This window comes from Dermacentor albipictus, chromosome 6 (assembly GCF_038994185.2).
Source record: "Dermacentor albipictus isolate Rhodes 1998 colony chromosome 6, USDA_Dalb.pri_finalv2, whole genome shotgun sequence".
In the NCBI taxonomy this organism is placed as follows: Eukaryota; Metazoa; Arthropoda; class Arachnida; order Ixodida; family Ixodidae; genus Dermacentor; species Dermacentor albipictus.
In genome coordinates, this window is record NC_091826.1 from 17,702,377 (window position 1) to 17,726,145 (window position 23,769).

At 45.3% G+C, this 23,769-nt stretch overlaps 1 protein-coding gene across 6 annotated transcripts in view; it reads right to left on the reverse strand.

Moving 5' to 3' along the window:
* Positions 1-249: 249 nt before the first annotated feature.
* Positions 250-23,769, reverse strand: part of LOC135914469 (complement C3-like) — an 87,233-nt gene continuing 63,713 nt past the window's right edge. For 5 of the 6 annotated variants that reach the window (XM_070540036.1, XM_065447348.2, XM_065447347.2 and 2 more), the window contains 15 exons: positions 22,851-23,009; positions 21,483-21,593; positions 21,294-21,402; positions 21,177-21,206; positions 20,154-20,219; positions 19,078-19,149; positions 16,856-16,934; positions 16,223-16,310; positions 13,157-13,228; positions 12,883-12,988; positions 11,093-11,182; positions 7,215-7,319; positions 5,143-5,226; positions 3,705-3,849; positions 250-2,158 (listed from right to left, as the gene is read on the reverse strand). In XM_070540036.1, the coding sequence (XP_070396137.1) occupies positions 2,020-2,158; positions 3,705-3,849; positions 5,143-5,226; positions 7,215-7,319; positions 11,093-11,182; positions 12,883-12,988; positions 13,157-13,228; positions 16,223-16,310; positions 16,856-16,934; positions 19,078-19,149; positions 20,154-20,219; positions 21,177-21,206; positions 21,294-21,402; positions 21,483-21,593; positions 22,851-23,009 (1,455 nt within the window). In that variant the 3' untranslated portion in view covers positions 250-2,019. The remainder of the gene's footprint in view (positions 2,159-3,704; positions 3,850-5,142; positions 5,227-7,214; positions 7,320-11,092; positions 11,183-12,882; positions 12,989-13,156; positions 13,229-16,222; positions 16,311-16,855; positions 16,935-19,077; positions 19,150-20,153; positions 20,220-21,176; positions 21,207-21,293; positions 21,403-21,482; positions 21,594-22,850; positions 23,010-23,769) is intronic. The other variant, XM_065447349.2, reaches the window with a different exon arrangement.

Consider the following 23,769-nt stretch of genomic DNA (forward strand, 5'->3'; position numbering starts at 1 on the left):
TAGTTAAAAACCACCTAGCCCCTATTCTTGCAAGTGTTTCTTCTTGACAAGCACATACGTATATCGGCACTTCGGCGACATTTTGTGACTATGGTATTGAAACTGACTCCCAGAAGAAGGTTAGCGCGATTAGAGGGTATTGTGTGTACTCGAGTTGGCATACACGTCAACTCATTGATTTCTGTGTAACCTTTCGGTTGTATAGCGCTTCACATCCGAGAGAATTCACCAGCACAATACACACGTCCATCATAACTTACAAATTCATATTTATTATATCTTCATTTGTACAGTGGCCGAAAAAAGAAGTACTTTTTCTGGCAAAGCACAGACGTACATGCTTTCTTTTGGTGAATGTAGCTGCACTTCGCTGACTATGTGACCAGTCTTTTGACCTGAAAGCACTTCACTATATTGGCTACGCCACGATGGCAACTTCATTAAGTAACTCCGCGAGGTATATATGATGCCGTGAAAACACAGCGTTGGCCCCACTACGCAGGTCACTTGATCAAGTAACTCCGATAATTCGTATGAACTTGCTAATTTAAATATCGGGACTGGCAACTGACAGTTTCACCTACTACCCACACATGTATCTGGCGCAATGACAAATTTTAGCCGACTTATTGCAGCATTTCTTTCGGCCTGCTCCCTACAGAATACGTCCATTCATGCTCTACGAGTCACGTTAGTGGAAGGTTGAAAACCCGTTTCCTGCGTGTGGTACTTTACTGTAATGATTAAATTAAATCAGCGTTCACCTGTTTGTAAACAGTTCTGCACATTCAACCCACCAAATTTTCGAAAATGGCACCGTGATCAGGTGAATGCTTATGAGGTTCTCTATTACTGTGCAATGAAACATTGTTTTTTGCCCTCCCGTATTGCTGAGTTATTCTTTACCACTGCATTACACACACTCTTAACTCTTGGTAACAGGAAGTGCAAATGAAGGCACTTCAGCAAGAACAGATACCAGTTTCGAGTGCGTAGTTTAGCACTGTTAAATGCGTGCTAAGAGTCTGAAGTATTTGTGTTAAGAGTATTTAGTCAGGTGCAGGTTATTTCAATTAAAAGAACTTTTCGTATTTTGATTGCTGCGAGAAAACTGAACCAAAAGAGTTCATCGTACGTATGTAATAAGCGTCTAAGACTTTCACCAGCGCATCGTGTTGGCACAAAGGTGACTTTTGTGAAAGCTATGAAGACAGAATTTCATCAGTGCGTTTACGATCGAATATGAAAACCTTTCGACTAGCTTTCTTTTTCTGATACCGACAAACATATAATCTCAGCAATTTTTGTTTATTGCAGCAGCTGAATTACTTAAGCTAATTACCATAGACTGCAATTTGTGTGCACTTTCCAGCGTGACATTCATCACACATATATTACATCATGGTGTGCGTAAGGAACAAAGGGGGCGTTATTAGCATTTGACGGTACTCATTAAAGCCCGAATTAGACAAGACCTGTCAAGTGGACTTGTTTTATAAATTGCCCACCTAATGTCGGCCACATCAGTTTATGAAATCAGCTGAGACGTGCAAGTTAGTTTGATTGATACGTTCTCTTCCCTCTTTTGTTCTTCCGTATATTTTACAGAACTGCCCCGCTTTACCTATACTGGTAAGCAATGGTTTGAAACAAGGTACGATTCTTTGAACGATCTGTCACACAGCTACTTATACTGATAACTGCAAACAGCACCTTTTCAACGAGTTCCAAAAGTCGGGGCGACAGTGTCTGGAAAAGCAGGCCATCGTATCACGTGCCGCGTCTTACTATGCTTAAGTATCTCAGATTAAGTAGGAAGGCCCTGAAATTACTAGGCATTTCTCGCTGTGACACAAAATGGCACTGAGTATTCACTGACAATTACGATGCTGGCTGAGGACATAGCTGACCGCCGCAATCTTTCCGAGTGGGTTTGCACAGTAATCGCATGAGCGCCATCGCCAAATCCTCGTCCTAGGTAGGAGGCAGTATAGCGTGCGGTTCAAGGACACGGCTTGGCTACGCATGGCAGCCCCCTTGTCTCTCAAATCCCGACGTGAGCCACTGGAGAAGGGAGTACATTTTTGTTGCCCTTGCTGACGACGAGTATCCGTGGGTGCTGAAGACGCGCACATCCTTGTCGAAGGTGTACTTCCTCCTGAAAAAAAAAAGTCCAGATTAATGCGCACGAATTCATGAAAACAAACGCACAATGCCGCGGAACCCGACAAATTATTATTCTGTTGGTTCTAAATGTGGCTCAATGTATGTGAGCGATTCTGCGAAACGATTCTCATGCATTATAGATTCCGTGCAGACATAGGCCATATTAACTGTTCCCATCCTACGAGCCGCCGATTGCTTCACTCCGCAATCGGCAATTCGTGACGTCATATACTTGCCGTGACGTCATATATTTCGACGGCACCTGCTCACGCCTTGTTAATACTTTATTCGTTAAGATAGAATACGTTGCATTGTAAAAGAGCCATAGACTAACCTTAGCAAGTTCGAAGAACTCTTGCTGAGCCACGACTGCTTAAATGGGGAAAAAAATTGTAAGAAAATCCTGACGTCAGATTGACGTATCGGCGTTAGGGTTCAAGTGTCATATTCCGAGGATGAAGTTTGACCTTCACGTTCTCTTCCAATAGACAAACCTATTACCGCCCCGTCAACGAGAACAGCGTTTTAAAACAACTGCTTATCAATAAACTGATTTAATGTTTGTATTTGTCTTTACTCTTGTTCAATTCCAATAACAGAGGGCTCTAGCTTGTTAATAAACTATTAGCGTTTGCGAAATACTGGGTTACCATAGAGGTGTATGGCCGCAACGCTGGTAGCGACATCTTGTGATTAAACAAAATTTATTATTGTGTTTTACGTGCCAAAACCACTTTCTGATTATGAGGCACGCCGTAGGGGAGGACTCCGGAAATTTCGACATCTTGTGATGCAGTGCTTAACTTGACGGGACACAAAACTTATCAACACTGCAGTGACCTGCCGTATCCTACTTAACCGCTGGTTTAAAGCGTTGGTAGCACTCGGTGCGGTAGCTTAGTGGCGAGTTCCTTCCGCTGCAGATCTCCAGTTCACGGGATCGAACCCCGGTCCCGGAGGCCACATTTTGATTAGGGTGAAATGCAAGAGACTCTCGTGAACCTATATTTAGGTGCGCGTTAAATGACCCCGGGGGGCCAAAGTTGATCCGGAGTCCCCCATCATGGCGTGTTTCACCATCAGATCGTGATTTTGGCACGTAAAACCCTAGACTTTAATTCTTTTGTATTTCGAAGCTTTGGTAACAACATAATTACTAACGTGCACTCCTTTTGCGATTTTCCTTATACGATAACATTCACGCGACATAAAAAAAAAATATATTTTCAAACGCATTGTAGTTGGACAAAGCAGCACAAGGTGGCGCAGTACTCCGCAGCTGTTCAATCAGCTATTTCTGCACGATCTCCGGCGACATTGTTGCAACTAAATTCGTTGCAATTCAAGATGCCACCACGGTCTACAGCTCCGGTAATCCCTAACTGGCAATCGGTTAGCGGACAAGCCAAAGCTCCATACTATTTAGCCGACAGTCGTGGCTCGTCCAGCTGTGCTGGTTTTCTATATCGGTGCTTATTCCTTTCCGCGTTCCCTCGCAATGCCGCAAGACGAACCAACCCCCGCGAGTGAAGCCTTACACTGTCTCGCCATCTTTCTCGAAGGGCTCGCTGTCTCGGCCGAACACGAAGTAGCGCACTCCCTCGATGAGGTCCGCCGAAGTGCACAGCTCTCTCGCCACGAACAGCTTGGTGCCCGTCATGGCCGACGCACTGTTCTCCGCACCTGCGAGGTTATTAGGGTTGATGACATCAGTTTCGTTGTTTCCTTTTAGAGCCTCCAGCGCCACTTCGTGTCGTCTGCTCACGTTCCGCGGAAGAAGATGAGCAGACGGACCCGTGGTGACGCATCTTCGCGACCGCAAGTCGTAAACGCCCCTCTAGGTCGAAAGAATGCACTCCAAGCTTCAATTAGTCCTGCGTTATCGTAAACAGAGCTTTGCAAGCCATAAAAGGCAAATAATTCTCACGGTACGATTGAGCGATTAGACTGAGATAGCGTTATCAGGATCCGCCCGGCCCAACCACTTATTTCATTACACTGCCCCCGACACCGGTCCATATTATTTTGTGTCTGTCGATGCCGAGGATGCCAACAGGAGAACGTCCTGCGATGCTGCCATCGCCAACTCTACGCGATACCGTCATCAGTTTGGGCAAAGGCTGGCAATGACTAGTTTACTGTTTCTGAATAAATATTGGTCCGTTTTAAAAGCGAGACCAATTTCATACTAATAACGATGGCGGAACTTTTTTTTGGTTTAGACCAATAGACGATAACTAAACTTGCACACACTTTGGTCTAAAGGGGATACTAAATTTCGGCCCAGAATTGTAATTATGCTGTCGGCATGCGTGCAGGTGACGTCATCCCTGCCACCATTCGTCATCCACACAACCCAGGTTTTGAAATATAGACGTCTTAGCTTTAACAGTGGTAGTAACGCGAACGTTGCTAAACTTGGCTATGGTAAGTTATATGTATCGGAAAGCCTGCTTACAGAGAGAGAGAGAGAGAGACTCTTTATTAGAAAAACAGAGAATTTTGCCGACGCGTATACAACCGCTGGCATGCTACTCTGTATAGGGATGGGGAATGGGATTAAAAGATTTCAGAAGAGAGTGGAAGAAAAAGAGAATAAAAATAAATATGAAACATGCAATGGACTTTATACTGATAGTTACAGGTGACATGGCGGGTAAATTTGGACTTTTGTATACGAAATGTAAAATCTTTAAAGCTTTCCTATTAGACCAATTTCTGACAGGTATTTGAACAATAAATCCAAAACCCGCCGCTGTTCTGAAGGGCCGGGCTTTGGACCTAGGATGCTGGGTAATGTTAAAGGATCGTGGCAAATCATGTCGATTTGGTGCTCAACAAATGGTCTCTCGTCGCAGTAGGCGGGGCATTCTAGTAATATGTGCTCCATTGTCTCCAAGTTGCCACAGTTGTTTACAGCATTCCGCATGCCGTCTATTGCTACCGAAGAAAACCATCGAACGTGCTGTTCAGTACCTTCCTTGATTACCGTGTCCACGCGAAAGGTGATGTGCCTGTAGCCGTTGATAACGGTGTTCGAGGACACTGTTCCAATCCATGCTGCGAAAAAAAAACGAATTTCATTATAGCATTTCATACGGTACGATACGGTACTCGAAAAAAGTAAATTACGGCATAGAACACTCGAGTTGCAGGCCACAGTATTTTGAAATGCCAGTTGTCAGCATAAATATGTCGCACACTCGAAACATGTCGTTTGCCTTAACTGGTTGGAGTCCAAAATCTTCTGCTTCGGACCTGTCTTTTTTTTTGTCATTTCTCAGTGTTCTATTGAGGCAGAACTGCCGCTTATCTACCCTGCACCACTTGTCAAAGATATAATAACACTTACATGGCTCCGCAGCTGTCTAGCAAAAAAAAAGGAAATCGTACATATAAAAAAGAACAAAGAAAAGTTACTCTCGCGACTGCTTGAAAATCAAAACTGGAGGCAGTGAGCGAGTAGGCAGAAGTGAACGGGTGGCTATGGAGGATTGACGGGCAGGGTCACCTCCGTTTCGTTAAACTGATAAAGTCACTGTGGTTTTTGCTTTAAGCCTATAATATCTTGTTTCATTGATTGGATGATATTGGAAAAGCTGACAAATTTTGCCGCCGGCTTTTCTAGGACGATTGATAAATAAATGAATAGACATAAATTACTTACTTGAGCAAATTAGCAAATAAACACACGAACACACAATGACAACCACTACGGTGTGAACAGGTTTGAATCTATGAAGAATGTGAGGAGTGTTGACGGGCAGGGTCACCTCCGTTTCGTTAAACTGATAAAGTCTTTGTGGTTTTTGCTTTAAGCCTATGATGTCTTGTTTCATTGATTAGGTGATATTGGAAAAGCTGACAAATTTTGCCGCCGGCTTTCCTAGGAGAGTTGATAAATAAAGGAATAGACATAAATTACTTGAGCAAATTATCAAATAAACACACGGACAGGCAATGACAACCACTACGGTGTCGCCAGGTTTGAATCTACGACCAATGTGGTGGATGTGACAAGGCACTTGAAACCATGTGCACGTGAGTGTTCAGCCCAAACACAATAAGCAAGCGAACAAAACAATGTAAATACAAAGTAAGCTACAAGTACGACTGTAAAGGAACGTTGAATAACGTCCACAAAGATTAAAAGAATGGTGCACCAATGACAAGTCACTTACGCACTGTAAGATGCACGTAAAAAACTAAATGAACAAGTACAAAAGTAAGAATGTTACTCCGAAATCAGGACATTACAGGACTGCACGACTGATAATCCGCGTTTTTTATAAGGGACCCTGCAATACTTTGTTAAGCCGTCACTCTTGCTCTAGTTCTATAATCAGGGTGCCAAAGAAGTTATAGTAAAATTAATTCTGATAATTAGCGCCTCCAAATCAATGTTATCGTAGTATTGTTATCGATGTAAAGCTATCACTGGCAGGAACTTCACAATATAAAATGAGAGTTACCTTCCATTCGAATTTTCATGGCCATGAATGTGCCATTTCGGTGTCCTATGGCATGGAACTGCGGCACCCAATTGGAAAGCGGGCAATTCAATCTAACGTATCACACATCAGCGCGCCATGGTTGCCAACCATGCTGATCTTGTTGTTGATTACGGCGTTTCTGCTGTCACAACACCTTGGTCGAGACAGAGGTTGGCCCGCCATATACTTCGCCTCGTGTTGAGAGTGTTACGCGGCGTCACTTTCATTGTTATAACGCCTTCCGCGTGGCTGTCGTGGCATTTAGGCGAAAATTAACACGGTTGTGAAAGGCACTATGGTATTTTTTTTCGAAGTAATCACAAAGCCATGCGAACGCAGCTCGCACATTATTTTATTTTTCTTTAACCAATTATCATACTGCGCCGACTGATGTGATGCCAGTTTCACGAAGTGCTATCGTGCTGGTCAACAAGCTATCGGTACTTCCCAACAAGGGCGCGTTGCAGTGCCCCTTTGAGCTGACAAACTCTTCGCCTACTATTATTCATCATGCTTGCCTTGTCGTAGCTAATAGTGAGAAAAGTTGTCCGTTACCGAAATCATGTTGCTGGCAGACGAGTTCTCGCAACTTCTCTCGCTTCTTCAAAGTTGTCCCGGCCCTTTCGACGTCCAGAAACGGCTCTTTCCTCGGGCAGTGAGCTGAAGAGCAATGCGAGTGTCTTCGTTATTTCTCTGTTACGGACGTGCATTAATAAGTTGCTGGCACCATAGAGGGTGCCAGCTACTGTTTTTCAGATGAGAAACATGGTAACGCATCACGGGTTGCGCAACACCATAAAGGTACGGAAGACATTTTCTAAAATGCAATAACAATAATGCCCCACAGCGCAATATGCGACCGCAGAGAAATGCAGCCTAAGTTGTCACAAACACTTACAGGTGCACCAAAAATGCATAAACTGTCACGAGCGAAAAATGCATACGGTGTACATGCTATATGCATAATGTCATATAACATCCCTCATGTAATATCCTAGCTTTGCTGATCCTTGGGTTAAAACTTCATTCAAAATGTCTGGCGATTTAGGCGGGGTGGCACCATAAGCACCCCAGCCTAGGTAACCGCCTCAAGTCCTTGGACACGGGTGGCATCCTCGTCGTGGCAGACGGCCCACAGTTGATCGGCGAGGTCGTGGCCGAGTCGCGTCTCGCGGTTCGAGACTGCCATGCGTATACCCCATCCTTCGGGGACTCCTGCTACTCACTACCGATGCATTCCCACAGCATGGGCTGCAGCGTCGCACTGGCTCCGCACACTTCACACTCGTCGGATGAATGATGATGACAATATGCATACAAAGGTCAGGGTAGCAGAGGCGAGGGGTAGCCCGGTTCGGATACCTGTGTGTCTGCTCAATTGGCTCCAGGCAACCGCCCGTTTCTCGCTTAGTTTGGCGTGTAGTGGTGGGTATTTGCATCTGTTCAATCGGTAGTGTTGCGTGACGTCTCTGAAAGTGGCCATGCGATGCCCCGCTCTCGTCCACCCCCGCATCGCTCTCGCGGTGGGCGAGACGTCGGGGTTGCCGGTGGGCGCGGCGACTCTGCATGCAATGTTCTCGAGCCATTGTCCTCGGCATGCAATGTCCTTGGCATGCAATGTCCTCGGCATGCAATGTCCTCGAGCCGCGGCATGTGCCGTATCGTTGCCCGGGAGCGGAGGGCCCACAGTGTGGGCGGGGGTCCACACGAGGAAACTGTCGTTTTTGTGGCAAATATTGCCGTCGTGAATTTTGAGAATGCGGGCCACTTCCCAGGAGAACCTTGAGGCATAAATATATAGATAATGTCAGTTTCACTAGGAAAAGGGAAAAGTGAACTTCTTATGCTGATATCGACACTTCGCACTGAGTGGCTTCTTGTGGCACTGCGGAGCTCTCAAGAGTTCTTAGTGGCGCAACACACTGCGGTGGGTTGCGCGGCTAAGAACTCTTGAGAGCGCCAGGCGCAGGTTTCTGGAGTACCTCTTGGCCATTGCTTCACCATGGAGATTTTCCTTTCAACGTGCAGGATTGTTAAAGTTAGTTTGACAGTTCTGCAAGTGAAAGCTCACTTAAGTTACAATAATAGGAGATCAGAGCAAGTGCTCTGATTTAAACTGCTTCTAAGCTTCCGGAACATAGGTAAAAACAAACACAAGCAGACAAAAACAAATTGCCCCCCCGCGTGTTACTACCGAACATGTCACTTCTTTATAGGATCCTGAACCAGGACATTATAATAGTTGTGGTCGTTTCCATGGTTACGGAACCACATGGATCGTTAAAGTGTTACCGTCTTGCTACCTGAATTGCCAATCGAACGGTTCTCGCTGCTAGAATAGACCCACAGGACAACTGCAGGCGCAGTGGGCATTCGATAAATGACCACGTTACTTATTATTATTGTTTTGCCTGCGAGGCTAAAGATAAAACCGATAATGAAAAGCTTGTCCCTTCGGCAGGAGGAGGTGACGTCACGTGCTCTCAAAGTTCAGGGAAAGTGTGTGCCTCAGCGCAGCGACAGATACGGTGAACCGCCGGGAAGCGAGCTGATGGTTCGGTGAAACTCAACAGCCCTGCAGCCGCAGTCATCATCTCGGTTATATCTGAACAAATCAAGTTAACGACATCTACAGCCGCATCGACAGGTACTGAGCTTGCTGCAGTTGAATCCATTAGTCGCGATACACAGCAACAACGCACAGTTTTCTGTGACTTTCTATCACGAGTAGTGAGGCAGCTCTCCAAAGCACACAAACGAAATGCGCCACGGACTCAATTAAGTATACTAGTTTCGAAGATTTGACAGACATAACATCGCAGTGATGACAGGGGAGACGACATACTTCTTCGGTGACTTCCAGGACACTGCAACATCGACGGGAATGACTACACCGATTAATGTGCCTGATATCCTGGTGAGAGAGGTCGATTTGTTTCCATTACGCTTTCCGCGTACTGCCGCTGAGGCTGGGCTTCGCTCGATGTCCTGTGAATGTACGTGGTCCCTGTGCGACTTGATCGTTTTCGCCTTATCACATTTGCATGCGTTGCTTCCGGATATACGGCTACACCTACCGCCTGGGTGACCCCGATGCGAGCAGATCATTTCCCATCTTCTGTTACTCGGCGTCGCGTTTTTCAACTTCTGCGCTTTCCTCATTGGAAAAGCCAACAGCCCCACTTGCGACACATGCAGCTACGACGAGACACACGCCCACATTATCTGCGTCTGCCCGCGCTACAGTGCCGAGAGGCAAGTGACGCGCAGTGCTGGAGCAACTGGACAGTCGTTCCCTACTATAATAAGAATGTCTAGTCCAGTGCTCCCAAAGAAACTCCGTGCAGAAGGCTTTAGTCACGCTACTCAGGTGCCTCAGGTCTACAGGCCTTCATGGATGGATGGATGGATGCTATGAGCGTCCCCTTTCGAATGGTACGGCGCGTTGCGCCACTAGAACTAATGCCTAATGTCCTGCCTAAGTTTTAAAAAAAGAAGAAAAAATGAAAAAAACGAGTGATGATTGACTTTAGAGCGCCGTCTGCTGCCGCGATATATTGTGCACGGTTAGCGTATAGCTCAAGCAGGTGCAATGACATAGTCACTGGGCTAACAGGCGGTATTTCAAAGCCACTTCGTGGGTGTTTTTCGTGGTCTGCAACGACATGATGGTCTAGGGCAAATCTGCGGCATTTTCAGAAAAATCTGACGGAAATATTTTGCTTATAAACCAATTCCGCGCAGTTCGACACGCACCTGACTTTCTTAAGTCGCGGATGATTACCTTCCCTCCCGAGTCAAGATTGAAAAGGGATGAACGCAAGATAACTATTCGGGTACCAAAAGACAGTAGAAAGGACAGGTAAGCAGTGCTGTTACCGCTGTTACCGGCTGTTACCGGCAACGCGTAACTATTTTTCTAACTTAGGTAACTTTTTCTAGAGTAACGGGAACGTACTTACGGTAACATTTTTGAGTGGTGTAGATGGTCACGTTAATAGTTACATTTCATTTTCAAATGGGTCCACCACGTGCCGCAAAGGTGGAAGCCATCAGACGCCACTGTATAAGCAGAGCTTTTTTAACCACTAAAGTACTCAATTTCTTAAGGTCAGCAGAATGTCCTCTCGTAAAATCAGTAATACAGGTACAAACTTTCTGTATGTAATATACGGCCTTCATAATATTTTTGTTCTGGGTTCCAGCAACGAAGACCCACACTCTAAATATTTTGAGCATGAAGTAACGACAAAGCAACGTGCGTTACCTTTTCTTTTCCGTCTGGTAGTGATAAGGGTAAAACATTGCCTACCATTTCCAGGCAACGTAGGGTGGTGACACGCTCCTTTTATTTGAGCTAGCGAGTAATACGTTCCGTTGCGATTTTTTTTTCTTCAGTAATATCTCACAACACTGCCTGAAAGGGGTCTCACCTGCGGCGCATTCGCAGTGCTTTCCTTCGCATACAAGCTTGAGCAGAGGGCTTGTCGAACCGGGGCCGTAGAATTGCGTGCAGGAATGCACTGCAAAGAGTGGAAACGTAGCGCGTCATGTACTCAAACTGTACAGCTGCACTCACTGCCGCTTCGATTAATATGTTTGCGTACTTTGGGAAAATGCAGTACGGAGTGCTTGTAACGTAACGTTAAATTTCGCAGACAGGACGAAAAAGAGGCGACATGACTAGAGGAAGACAAGCAATTGAAATCTTCATTCGAGGCACAGCAAATATAGATAAAATGCACATGTAGAGAAAGATTTTAAAAGATGCGGACGTGTCCAGCCGGCCGGCATGGCATTAGTAGATTTACGCAGAAACATCACGTGTGCATTCTTTCGTTTGTGTATACCTGTAGCCTTCATATATCGGCTCTTCTTTATACTATGCAGATATTTTTTTATCGTGCGCGACACATAGCGATATTCTATTCCTTGTCCTGGATTACTCGAAGAGACACAGATCATTTGCGCGAGAAATAAAAATGCACCAATTGACTAATTATTAAATGTTCGCTAATTAACTTTATAACTAGTAATTGTTTTATGGCGTATATTGCAATTTGCAACTCTAGACGAAGTTGCTCTTACAGCACGAAAACATTTCACAAGGAGCAGCCACGAATCCCATTGCACATTCCGACTCATTTCTCGAAAATATTGCGAGGAACGAAGTTTGCAGTAGGGGTGTGAGAATAATCTAAATTCTTAATTTAAATTTCACTAGATCATGCTATTCGATTCCCATTCCACGCGAAAATACCCTATTCGAAACTGCATAATATTAGCTTCCGTCCGAACATGAGGGATACGACAACACTTATTGCAGACTCTAGCTAGAGAGGTCAGTGCAAGCGAGGGTTGTTTCCAATGGCTATGCTGCAGGAAAGCTCATAACAACAAAGAGAGAACGTAAAGCAGTTGTCTCCCTTCCACAAGCTTCTCGGTTGACTAGACGTCCTCGTGTTAATGGCATTACATGGATGCACAAGATAATGTTAATAGGGCTCATTTTGTCAGGAAGCGTTCTCCGCGCAAACTTTGTATTTTAGTTTGCTCTAAAAGTAAGCATTCAATTTTTTTTTATTTGGTATTCCAAGGCCATTTTTTCAACGAATATTCGTACTTCCTTTAGTTCGATTCCGGAATTCGGCTATTTGAACATGCCTGATATTTGGGAAATGTTATGCTTTGAGGCTGACTTCAGTTCTTCTGTTTCATTTATTTTCATTTCATTTATTATACCCCTCAGGGCCAAGGGCATTACAGAGGGGGAGTGGTAAATACAAAAAAGGACAAAGACAGTTGGCTACATGAGCGTTTAAATGGCACCTGTATATACAATATTAGCTAAGGCTTCACAGAACTGTTCATAATTAATAAGGCCTACAACTTCGACGGGAAGGTGGTTCCAGTCACGCGAGGTTCGCGGCAGAAATGATTCGATACAATGTTCCGATACTCATCAAAAATTAGTGTTAAAGTTAATGATAATCTGCAAGTGCTGTGCAAATTTCGATTTGCGTCATCATAAACGTGCATTTTATCTCCAGTATATTACACGGTTAATCATTTTAGACAGTCGTCGCTCAAACGCGTGGTGTCTGTCCGTGCTTACAGCGTCAAGTTGGGGTTCCCGTTCTTTGCGACAGTTTCACGCGCGCACGCGTCAGCGTGACAGTGAAGCTTGTAGCAAATAGTTAAGTGAAGCCACCTTGCGACTCACTTGGGTTGTAGTAGTCGTAGACTTTGACAACTGCCGATTGGACGTTGTACACGATATGCTGGCGCACTGTCCTGAACTTCACGCACGTTGGCGATTCCCACGGGATCTGCAGGGACGAGAGAGAGAGAGAAAGAGAGAGAGAGAGAGAGAGAGAAATAAACGTTTATTATACGAAACAGTGCCCCGAGCGAGGCCCGAATTTCAACAACTCCGCAAGGTGCACGGAGGTCGCTTCCGATATTAACTTAATCAGATCACCGTGGTGTCGTCTCACCTTGTCGAAGTAGAGTATGACGTTTTTCTCGGTCATTTCGTACTTTGCGAAAAGTGGGTTTTCATCCCTGGCCTACGGAGAAGAAATAATAAAGGTTTAGTCAAAGTTACAACTTCGCTTCACGCTGCAGGTCGTTTTATTTTTTTTTATGTCTTTCAGGACGTGGAAACGAAGGCAAGCACTTACCTTGAAAATTCGTCATAGACACTCTGTTGTGCTTCTACGTAGTATCTATCTATCTATCTATCTATCTATCTATCTATCTATCTATCTATCTATCTATCTATCTATCTATCTATCTGTCTGTCTGTCTGTCTGTCTGTCTGTCTGTCTGTCTGTCTGTCTGTCTGTCTGTCTGTCTGTCTGTCTGTCTGTCTGTCTGTCTGTCTGTCTGTCTGTCTGTCTGTCTGTCTGTCTGTCTGTCTGTCTGTCTGTCTGTCTGTCTGTCTGTCTGTCTGTCTGTCTGTCTGTCTGTCTGTCTGTCTGTCTGTCTGTCTGTCTGTCTGTCTGTCTGTCTGTCTGTCTGTCTGTCTGTCTGTCTGTCTGTCTGTCTGTCTGTCTGTCTGTCTGTCTGTCTGTCTGTCTGTCTGTCTGTCTGTCTGTCTGTCTGTCTGTCTGTCTGTCTGTCTGTCTGTCTGTCTGTCTGTCTGTCTGTCTGTCTGTCTGTCTGTCTGTCTGTCTGTCTGTCTGTCTGTCTGTCTGTCTGTCTGTCTGTCTGTCTGTCTGTCTGTCTGTCTGTCTGTCTGTCTGTCTGTCTGTCTGTCTGTCTGTCTGTCTGTCTGTCTGTCTGTCTGTCTGTCTGTCTGTCTGTCTGTCTGTCTGTCTGTCTGTCTGTCTGTCTGTCTGTCTGTCTGTCTGTCTGTCTGTCTGTCTGTCTGTCTGTCTGTCTGTCTGTCTGTCTGTCTGTCTGTCTGTCTGTCTGTCTGTCTGTCTGTCTGTCTGTCTGTCTGTCTGTCTGTCTGTCTGTCTGTCTGTCTGTCTGTCTGTCTGTCTGTCTGTCTGTCTGTCTGTCTGTCTGTCTGTCTGTCTGTCTGTCTGTCTGTCTGTCTGTCTGTCTGTCTGTCTGTCTGTCTGTCTGTCTGTCTGTCTGTCTGTCTGTCTGTCTGTCTGTCTGTCTGTCTGTCTGTCTGTCTGTCTGTCTGTCTGTCTGTCTGTCTGTCTGTCTGTCTGTCTGTCTGTCTGTCTGTCTGTCTGTCTGTCTGTCTGTCTGTCTGTCTGTCTGTCTGTCTGTCTGTCTGTCTGTCTGTCTGTCTGTCTGTCTGTCTGTCTGTCTGTCTGTCTGTCTGTCTGTCTGTCTGTCTGTCTGTCTGTCTGTCTGTCTGTCTGTCTGTCTGTCTGTCTGTCTGTCTGTCTGTCTGTCTGTCTGTCTGTCTGTCTGTCTGTCTGTCTGTCTGTCTGTCTGTCTGTCTGTCTGTCTGTCTGTCTGTCTGTCTGTCTGTCTGTCTGTCTGTCTGTCTGTCTGTCTGTCTGTCTGTCTGTCTGTCTGTCTGTCTGTCTGTCTGTCTGTCTGTCTGTCTGTCTGTCTGTCTGTCTGTCTGTCTGTCTGTCTGTCTGTCTGTCTGTCTGTCTGTCTGTCTGTCTGTCTGTCTGTCTGTCTGTCTGTCTGTCTGTCTGTCTGTCTGTCTGTCTGTCTGTCTGTCTGTCTGTCTGTCTGTCTGTCTGTCTGTCTGTCTGTCTGTCTGTCTGTCTGTCTGTCTGTCTGTCTGTCTGTCTGTCTGTCTGTCTGTCTGTCTGTCTGTCTGTCTGTCTGTCTGTCTGTCTGTCTGTCTGTCTGTCTGTCTGTCTGTCTGTCTGTCTGTCTGTCTGTCTGTCTGTCTGTCTGTCTGTCTGTCTGTCTGTCTGTCTGTCTGTCTGTCTGTCTGTCTGTCTGTCTGTCTGTCTGTCTGTCTGTCTGTCTGTCTGTCTGTCTGTCTGTCTGTCTGTCTGTCTGTCTGTCTGTCTGTCTGTCTGTCTGTCTGTCTGTCTGTCTGTCTGTCTGTCTGTCTGTCTGTCTGTCTGTCTGTCTGTCTGTCTGTCTGTCTGTCTGTCTGTCTGTCTGTCTGTCTGTCTGTCTGTCTGTCTGTCTGTCTGTCTGTCTGTCTGTCTGTCTGTCTGTCTGTCTGTCTGTCTGTCTGTCTGTCTGTCTGTCTGTCTGTCTGTCTGTCTGTCTGTCTGTCTGTCTGTCTGTCTGTCTGTCTGTCTGTCTGTCTGTCTGTCTGTCTGTCTGTCTGTCTGTCTGTCTGTCTGTCTGTCTGTCTGTCTGTCTGTCTGTCTGTCTGTCTGTCTGTCTGTCTGTCTGTCTGTCTGTCTGTCTGTCTGTCTGTCTGTCTGTCTGTCTGTCTGTCTGTCTGTCTGTCTGTCTGTCTGTCTGTCTGTCTGTCTGTCTGTCTGTCTGTCTGTCTGTCTGTCTGTCTGTCTGTCTGTCTGTCTGTCTGTCTGTCTGTCTGTCTGTCTGTCTGTCTGTCTGTCTGTCTGTCTGTCTGTCTGTCTGTCTGTCTATCTATCTATCTATCTATCTATCTATCTATCTATCTATCTATCTATCTATCTATCTATCTATTTGAAATTTCCTAACAGGCCTCGTACGAGGCATTGAGCAAGGAAAGCTTCACAATGAGAAATAAGTTTAAATTTTGAAACCTCTGCAATATTCGTATATGCAACGCAAGATAAAAACATTCGAGCACAACGGATATGAAATACACACGCTTGTAGACAAACCAGACAAAAAAAATCAGATAGATAGTTTCAAATAAAAAAAAACAATGATGAACAAACGCATCCACTCTTACGCCAGTCGAACAATGATAGGAAATAAAAGAATAATAAACGCAAAATATAAGCAAGCAGCCAAAGCATGAGTTCAGGGATACAACAAAAGAGCGTACAAACGTAAAAAAGAAGCACAAATAAATAAGAAAGTAGGAACCATGGTGTCCTTTGTCATCGCTCTTCAGTGACATACGGGCTAATTAGCTAGAGTTCTTTTATTAAACGTTCTGCTGAGATGCAAACGAATACTATGCATAATATTTGCAAGGTCCTGGTATATTTCATATTGATGATACGGACAAAGCACGGGCTTACCGCTTCCAAGTCTTTTTCGATCGGCTCGAATCCGCTGAAGAGGCCCACTTCTATTACCGCCATGTTGGAATCATCTCCGCCGATGTAGCTGGAAGAAAAGTTCGCAGTTGATTTTGGTGCATACCACTGGTGCTTCGTATGAGAGCGTTGTAGCCAATTCACGCGTCACATTACGCCATTTACGAAATCTCTGCAGTGCACTTAATGTATCTCTGTTGTGCCCCCCTGCTACAATTCCCTTGTGGCGCTGCAAGCATTCGCATAAATAAAATAAAAATAACTAAATACCGGCATACAGGACTGCTTGTGGTACCATTCTGCGTTGTTAAGTACAACCAAAGCGGATAAAACTATTCTTGCAACGAGAAGTTATGTGCAATTTAGCAGCTCGCGAAAGAATGTGGCGCCACGCCGTCGGCGTATCGGATAAATGCACAAAATTAACAAGAATAATTGTCCAATTGAAAGCCGTTTGTGGTCCTTGGAGCTACGAGCTCCTCGCGACCAAACAAGCACGTTCAGACGCCTACCCGCCTCAACATGATTATAATGCTTTCGCATTCCCACTCGTAAATGTCGTTGCCGATTTCTTTTCTTTTTTTTTTCAAATCACGAAGGGTCAAATGAAATTACCGTGAGCAAACTTCTATGTCGTACATAAGCTTGCTTTGCGGTGGTCCATCCACGGGGACTGCAGCGGTATCGCTGTTTCCTGTTGGCGGAAGGAAATGTTCACAGGAAGAAAACAAAAAATCAGTAAGCGCCAGTTCGCCCATACTTTTCAAACCACTCTAGCTGTATTGGCCGCCTCAATTTCCTGAGTGCATTTCGCTACGATGGGCTATAGGCATACGCACTTTTTTTTTTTAGTGGTTCTGCCAGTAGCACTGTAAGCTCCAGACACCAAGCTGTGATAATATAAACCTCAATTTGGCTAGAGAAATCGAAAAGCAGTTTCACTTTTACTTGCATTACCTTTACGGTATACCCGGTCCCCAACTGGGCGAACTTCCTATAATCCGCACCTAATAATAAAGAAACCTACTAAAGTGCGTGCGACGTGAACCAATCTTAAAAGGGTCGTCGGATTACTCTTTAGGCTTTGATTACCTCTAAGTTTCGGCACAAATTTCTTGAAAACATAGTTTTTACCTATACGTATCTACCCAATAAGTCCCATGAAGCTTAATTTTCAATGAAGAAATACTTAAGCTTAAATACCAACGCTCCAATCAAGACTGAATTGCACTGTCACATAAAGCACCACATATCTGATGCACATTAATTTTTGTTGATGCTTTACTAAACAACGTCACATTGCATTAATATAGTGTAGTGCTGTCATTAGGAACAAAATCACCGCCAGTGAAGAAAACATTCATATATAATGTCTGACGATTGCGTTTCGTAAACCTAATGGCAAAACGTCCTTGAAACTACTGAGAGTGCAAAGATGTTCAAAAAATGTGAGCGCTGAGTAGCACACCATTACAGCGTGTGCTATTACGTTCCTGAAACCTTGTCGTAGCCGCAAGGCTCTGTCCTACAGAAGCACGGCATGAGCCAATGTGTTTCATCAATTATTTACAATTATAGCAACCCAACCCAGCCGCAGACTGCTCACGTTACCTCGGAGTTCTTCTCCTACGCAGCACCCACACTCCACCTACTGGTTTTTTTTTCGCTTTTTTTTCATCGGATATTGACTGACTTTGCTTCCTTTTTCGTAGTGCTATGTCTAAGGTGGCGATTAAAAAAATTCTAAAAGCATCCGCATGTGCTGAACGGCTTGAGGAGCTGTCGTCCTCACGAAATTCGTCCAGTTAGGCCGAAAATTTTTCGTTTGTGCAGCCAAATTGATCTTTCTTTTGTTACTGAAGAACACCTTATTCAAACAATAGTCATTGGGGCTGCTGCGAAGCTATGTGGCGCCCTATATCCGAGCAGGTCATGGACTTCATCCTAGGCTTTGCTGTGCTTTTTTTTTATTGAAGTGAATGTTAGGAGATGTTGGCGCCTTTATGGTGGCACCGGCTACTGCTTGTTACTTGGCAAACGAAACAAATTTGCGTAAAAAGGAAGAGTAGCGACACAAAATGTAACACTCAGTAGAGCACCGGATCAATAAAAAAATATACAGTCCAAGAGTACATGAGTCGCAAAGTTCTGTGCATTAGTTCAGTCCACGCACGCTTATATAAAGTCAGGTGTATTGAGCAGCCAAAACACAGAACACATGTAATACGCTGCAAGCTTTGCTGTGCTATTGTAGCTTCAAGTCGATTCAAGGGCACTCGTGCGTCCAAAACCCTGCTTTTCGTCCTTATAGTGCAGAGTTGACATCTAATGTATTATTTTCTCGCATCACCCACGCAGCTTTCTGGCGTTAATTTCAACTAACAGTTTACTTAGGGCATTTAACGAGAGCAACACAGGGGCAATGAGACACCGTGTTGAGAACCTCCCAAGTTAATTCAACCACCCGAGTAACTCCAAATTTAGACCGAAGTTCAGTGCACGAGCGTACATAAGCACGTGTATCAAAGTTCACTGCACGAGTTACTACTGCCGGGACTTGAACCCGCGACCTTATATTGCCAAGGAGCAAAACGTCAGAGCCCCTGTAGTAGATTCCAAGATAACCTTTTGATCCATCAATCAGTCCCCGTATTCGGCGTTTTCACTCAGATAGGACTTCCCTGAGCTACTTGCTTCAAAACGTAAATATACTGATCAAACTTGTGCGTTTCGTCTAAGCTTCGGAGCAGATTGCTTTGGCTGTACAGTGCCAACAAAGAGAAATGCAGCGCAAGTTTCGAAAACAAGATAAGAAAATTGTTCTGCGTTGAACGTACCACCCAAAAATCCTCCGGTCTCTTCAGGAAAGAAGGGTCTCGCCGGGGAGTCTCTGCTCCGAGAGTCGGGATCTAAGGGAAAGCGGACGGTTTCTGTACTCAGACACACGTGTTTATCGATGAATGCGCAAGAAAGAACATTTTTGATACAACAAAAACTTCCTGCGAGGTTTACTTTTTCTTTAACACAATATTCCAGACCGTGCTTCAGGTCCAGGCAGGGATATAAATAAATTTAATGCTTAAGTGTATTTTGAAACGAAGCTTTCCTTGCCTACCCATAAGAACCCATACAATGGTCCGTGCACGTTGTTATCGTCAACTTGAAAAAAAAAAAGGGGGGGGGGGGGGGGGGGGGCTAGAGTTTGTCTTTCGAAACAAAGCAAATTCTTTGACGTTTGTCTCAACCGATAGCCCTCGTGGGCTATCGAAATCAGTGCACTTGAAAATTCATTCAACTCTACTTTTTTCAGGATCCGCAACGCGATTATTTAGAGCTGTTGGTCAGTCGCTTTTAGAGGTAGTCTTGATTTTCCAGCTACCTAACATGCACCACGTCGCCTCCTTGAAGACAAGGACGCAATGCCAATAGCTTAGCCAATCAAATTGTTCTGAACGGGCATGCCGTTACTCTCACCTAACCAATCGCGAAGAGAGCGATAGACATAAGAAGAATAGGCAGGCATGTTAACTAATATCAAGTTCAGTTGACTTCCTCTACAACTGGCGACTGATTGTTAAATGGTGAATTGTGAATGTGTCCCAAGTACGCCATTGGTGCTTCATTATGATGGGCCTCATGACGCCTCTCCTTGTGAGATAAGTGAACTAGTGTGACAGCTATCACATAACATAGTGGATTAAGCTTTAACGCCCAACAGGCGAGAAGGGCAGAAATGACCAGCAATTGTTCCGTCTACTCTCCTCCTTGCTCCTTGGGCGTAATCGCTGAAACCACTACGCGTTCTGATAAAGTGCGCCAACCTGCCCACTTGTATTTCGTAACAGCTGTCATCGCGCTTAACATAACGCTTAGCCAAAGGGTCCACTGCACCGAGTACACGCTCAGTACATACATGAGGATCTGACTGGCAGCGGCTCGAAGTGAAACGGCGACGGCGTAGACGGTTTCCTCCTCCAACCTGCAGCGAACGGCAATAAATAAGAATGGTTGCTCCCTGTGGTTTAGACATTGTGACTTATACTTTAGGAGAATCATATGCGAATAATATTACTACTAAACAACACCTCATCACGTTTATGTTGCTAGTGCCTTGCCTGATAATTACTGATAGAATCAATCAATAATACCATAAAGAGCATAAACCCCATCTAAGCGGACTTGCGGATGGCGGCGAAAAGCGACATGACGAAGGTCACTGTCGCCTCTTAAAGTCTGTCGCTTGCCAGTCAAACCTCATACTAGCCACGGCTGCAGGCGATGCGACGAGGAGGCAGCGCGATGCGTTTGCCCGTCTGCTTCGATTAGATAGCAAACGGCACCTATAATTAACGGTGAGCTCGCCCTTCCTATCGCAATCTATCCGTGAGTTCGGACCCTATGGCCGACAGTCGTGCCACGACCTTTTCTGAAGCGGCGCGATTTCGTGGACCGAGCGACCGCACTGTACAGAGCAGCCGAAACACCACGCCTGGCAGAACTAACCGCACGGAGTCTTCCTCGTATTAGAGCTTCCTGGGACAATCAATTGAATACATTTTGGAAACGAGCGATCGAGCGAGCGACAAGAACGAGCGATCTCTTCGCGTGACAGCCCCTTTCGTCGCTCAAAGCCGTCGCTTGTTACGCGCGAAATCGCTCATGTGGGGTTCGGGCTTAACGAGGACGAGCGAACGGACGAGCACGCATCGCATCAGTGTCGTGTGCGTCTGAACTGTGTGCCAAGCTGGTAAGCTACCGCAAGTGACTGACTGAAATTTGCAAGCCATTGAATAGGCGCAGGCGATTGAACACGGCAGTGAACTCGCAAAACATCCTGAACTTGTGAAAGTGAACTCGTGATTAAGTAACCAACAAGGCGAGTGAGCGAATGAGGTAATGAGGGCGTAAGTGCATCAGCGAGGGGCGTTGTACTCACCTCGGAACCAAGACGAGATTGACCGGCGTCCTGCCATCCGAAAGAAAAGAAACACACGATGAAATTTTGAAACGTAACGCCGCAGGACGCTGTGAGACACAAGCTACGAGAACTCACTCCTATCGTCGCCTAGCAAATCGTTGATCATGTCTGGGGGGAAGTCGTCAAGCGTCTTGGCGCTGCTCTCCCTTGATTTGTGGATGCCAGCGTGCACCGTTATGTTGAACTAAAACGAATCAAGGAAAAGGAAATAAGTGCCATGCTCACATTGCCTCTCTTAGACCTATCATGGAACGGGAAGCTTACCTTGCACAGTAACTCCGGCGGCACGAGCACGTTGTACTTCAGTTTGACGGAAAGCAGCCCGCTACCGGTTCCACTGGCTTTTACGAACATTTTCCCCGTGACGTCATGAATCTGTGATGAGAGGGAGGCAGCAGCGATTGCTAGGAGCAGCATCGAGCAGCCTAAGCATCTCGCCACGCTTTAGCACAACCCTGAAGGTTATATGCTGTCGTTAATTTTTTTTTTTTTTTTACAATGTGGACAGGTAACAATTAGTAACGAGATACCGGAGCCAACAAGAAGTGTCTGGTTCTAATCTGCAAAGCATGACACCCGATAATGGTGAGCTATCATCAACAACAGCAACCAAAAATTGTAGCGGCCAGGCACGTACCCAGGACTTTTTTCGGGGGGTGCCCAACCCAAGGTAACTTTCCTGTGCAAATGAAGGGGGGGTCTAAACAAAGGTTGAACTAACGAAGCAACAGAGATGCACGTGACCGTTGGAATAGATGGTGACAACAGAGCACATCCCGAGTTAATCGCGCGGGCACCGCATCGATATGAAAACTGGCCTTCACACACCAGGAGATGCTGGTAACTACCGCCATCCAAAAGGAGTGAAAAAAATTTCAGCATTGCCATTCGTTGGGGGTGCTGGTAAACTCACTCGGAAAGCATATTTAGCGCCAGGGAACAAGGACAGAAGGGAGGCGACGCTACAATGCGCATAACTTCAAGTTGTTAAATTTTGCGCATTGTGGTGTCGTCTTATGTCCTTGTTCGCTGGCGCTAAAGAGTGAAAAAGGCAGCAAGATGTTGACCGCCGAATAGCTGTCAAGTCTCAAGCAATGTGTGTGAGGAGCGGTGCATGTCGTGGGTAGGGGGGTTATGCTGCTTAGTTTCTGACCCTCCCCCGCCCCCCCCCCCCAGAATACGTGCCTGGTAGCCGCATGTTTAAAAGAGTGATCTTCACCCATTTTAAAAGCTTCTTAAAGCGACCCGCATTTTCTTAGCAGCTTTCAGAAGCCATAGTCGTAATGTGTTCCGATATTTTAGAAACCAGTCGAAAATTGACGGATGGATAGATGTAATGGATGGGTAGATGTAATGATTCTATTCCAATTATTTTCATATTCGTGCTTCTACAGTGGTTCTAGCAGCACTACCGCCACGTTATCAGCAGGGTGGGCCACTCGTTAGCGGTTGATGATAAAAGGATATAATCCAGCGAATGAAATCGATACACCGCTCCTAATATAATGGTGGTTAATAAGGTGTCCTTCGCGTTGTATAGCAATAGATGAGAAATTGAAAAAACTCCAGGAACTTTTGCTAATGGAAGTACAGCGTATAAAGTGAGGCATTGTCATCAGCAGTAACGCTTACGTCGAGCTGTTGGAGTATGGCAGCGTTGTCCCTCTTGAGCCGGAGGCTTCTCTGGAAGTTTCGCTGGCTGCTAAGCGTGACATTGCACGTGAGGTCGACATTCGGTTCACGGGATTTGAGTGAGAATTCCGTCAACGCCTGAAGCGCAACTACGGTGTCCTGAAAGAATAAAAAAATAATTTATTTCGAGGGGCAACCGACGCAAGCACTATATCATGTTTTAGCCGCAAATTTCACCATGTGGAATGACACTATCACAGTTTTCTCAGCAGCTACCTTCTTATGTTGACAGTTGAGAGTAATGCCAGCGCAGTGGTTGACTTCATTTTTCCTCTTTCCCTCATCTGAATCGTCGAACCAACGGTGGAAGGCGAAATACATCGCGGCGATGCCGTGATGAGGGATTTTACAAAACATTGCTGAGTGTAATTATTGAACGCAACGTAACGACATATATTTTTTTTTCTTCCGTGATAAGCACTAAACAAGGAGACAGCAAATATTTCGGAAATGAGTGACAAGTCTGCACCAAATGTTGCCGCAATCTTTTCAGTGCTTCACTATATATTGCCTGCCCTCGGCCACCTCAATATCAGGCCATCATAAGTATAGATATTACAGCTCCTATCTGAAAATCGTCACCAATTACTGATACCTCTTCAGAATAAAGTGTACAACTGATGTAAGCTTTTACATAGAAAAAAATTAAATCTGGTGTTCCTCACGAACTTTATGTTGGGCTACTCAATTAAGAGTACAAGTGACTGTCATTAACGCAGGAATGTGAAAAGCATAGACACGTACATCCAAACAGGACAACTGTTCAAAGGAAATTGGTATTTAAGGGACCAACAGAGGTAGGACAAGAGACGTCTCCGTATCCAATGCTTTTACATGGGAACTGGTCTTCATCAGGGCA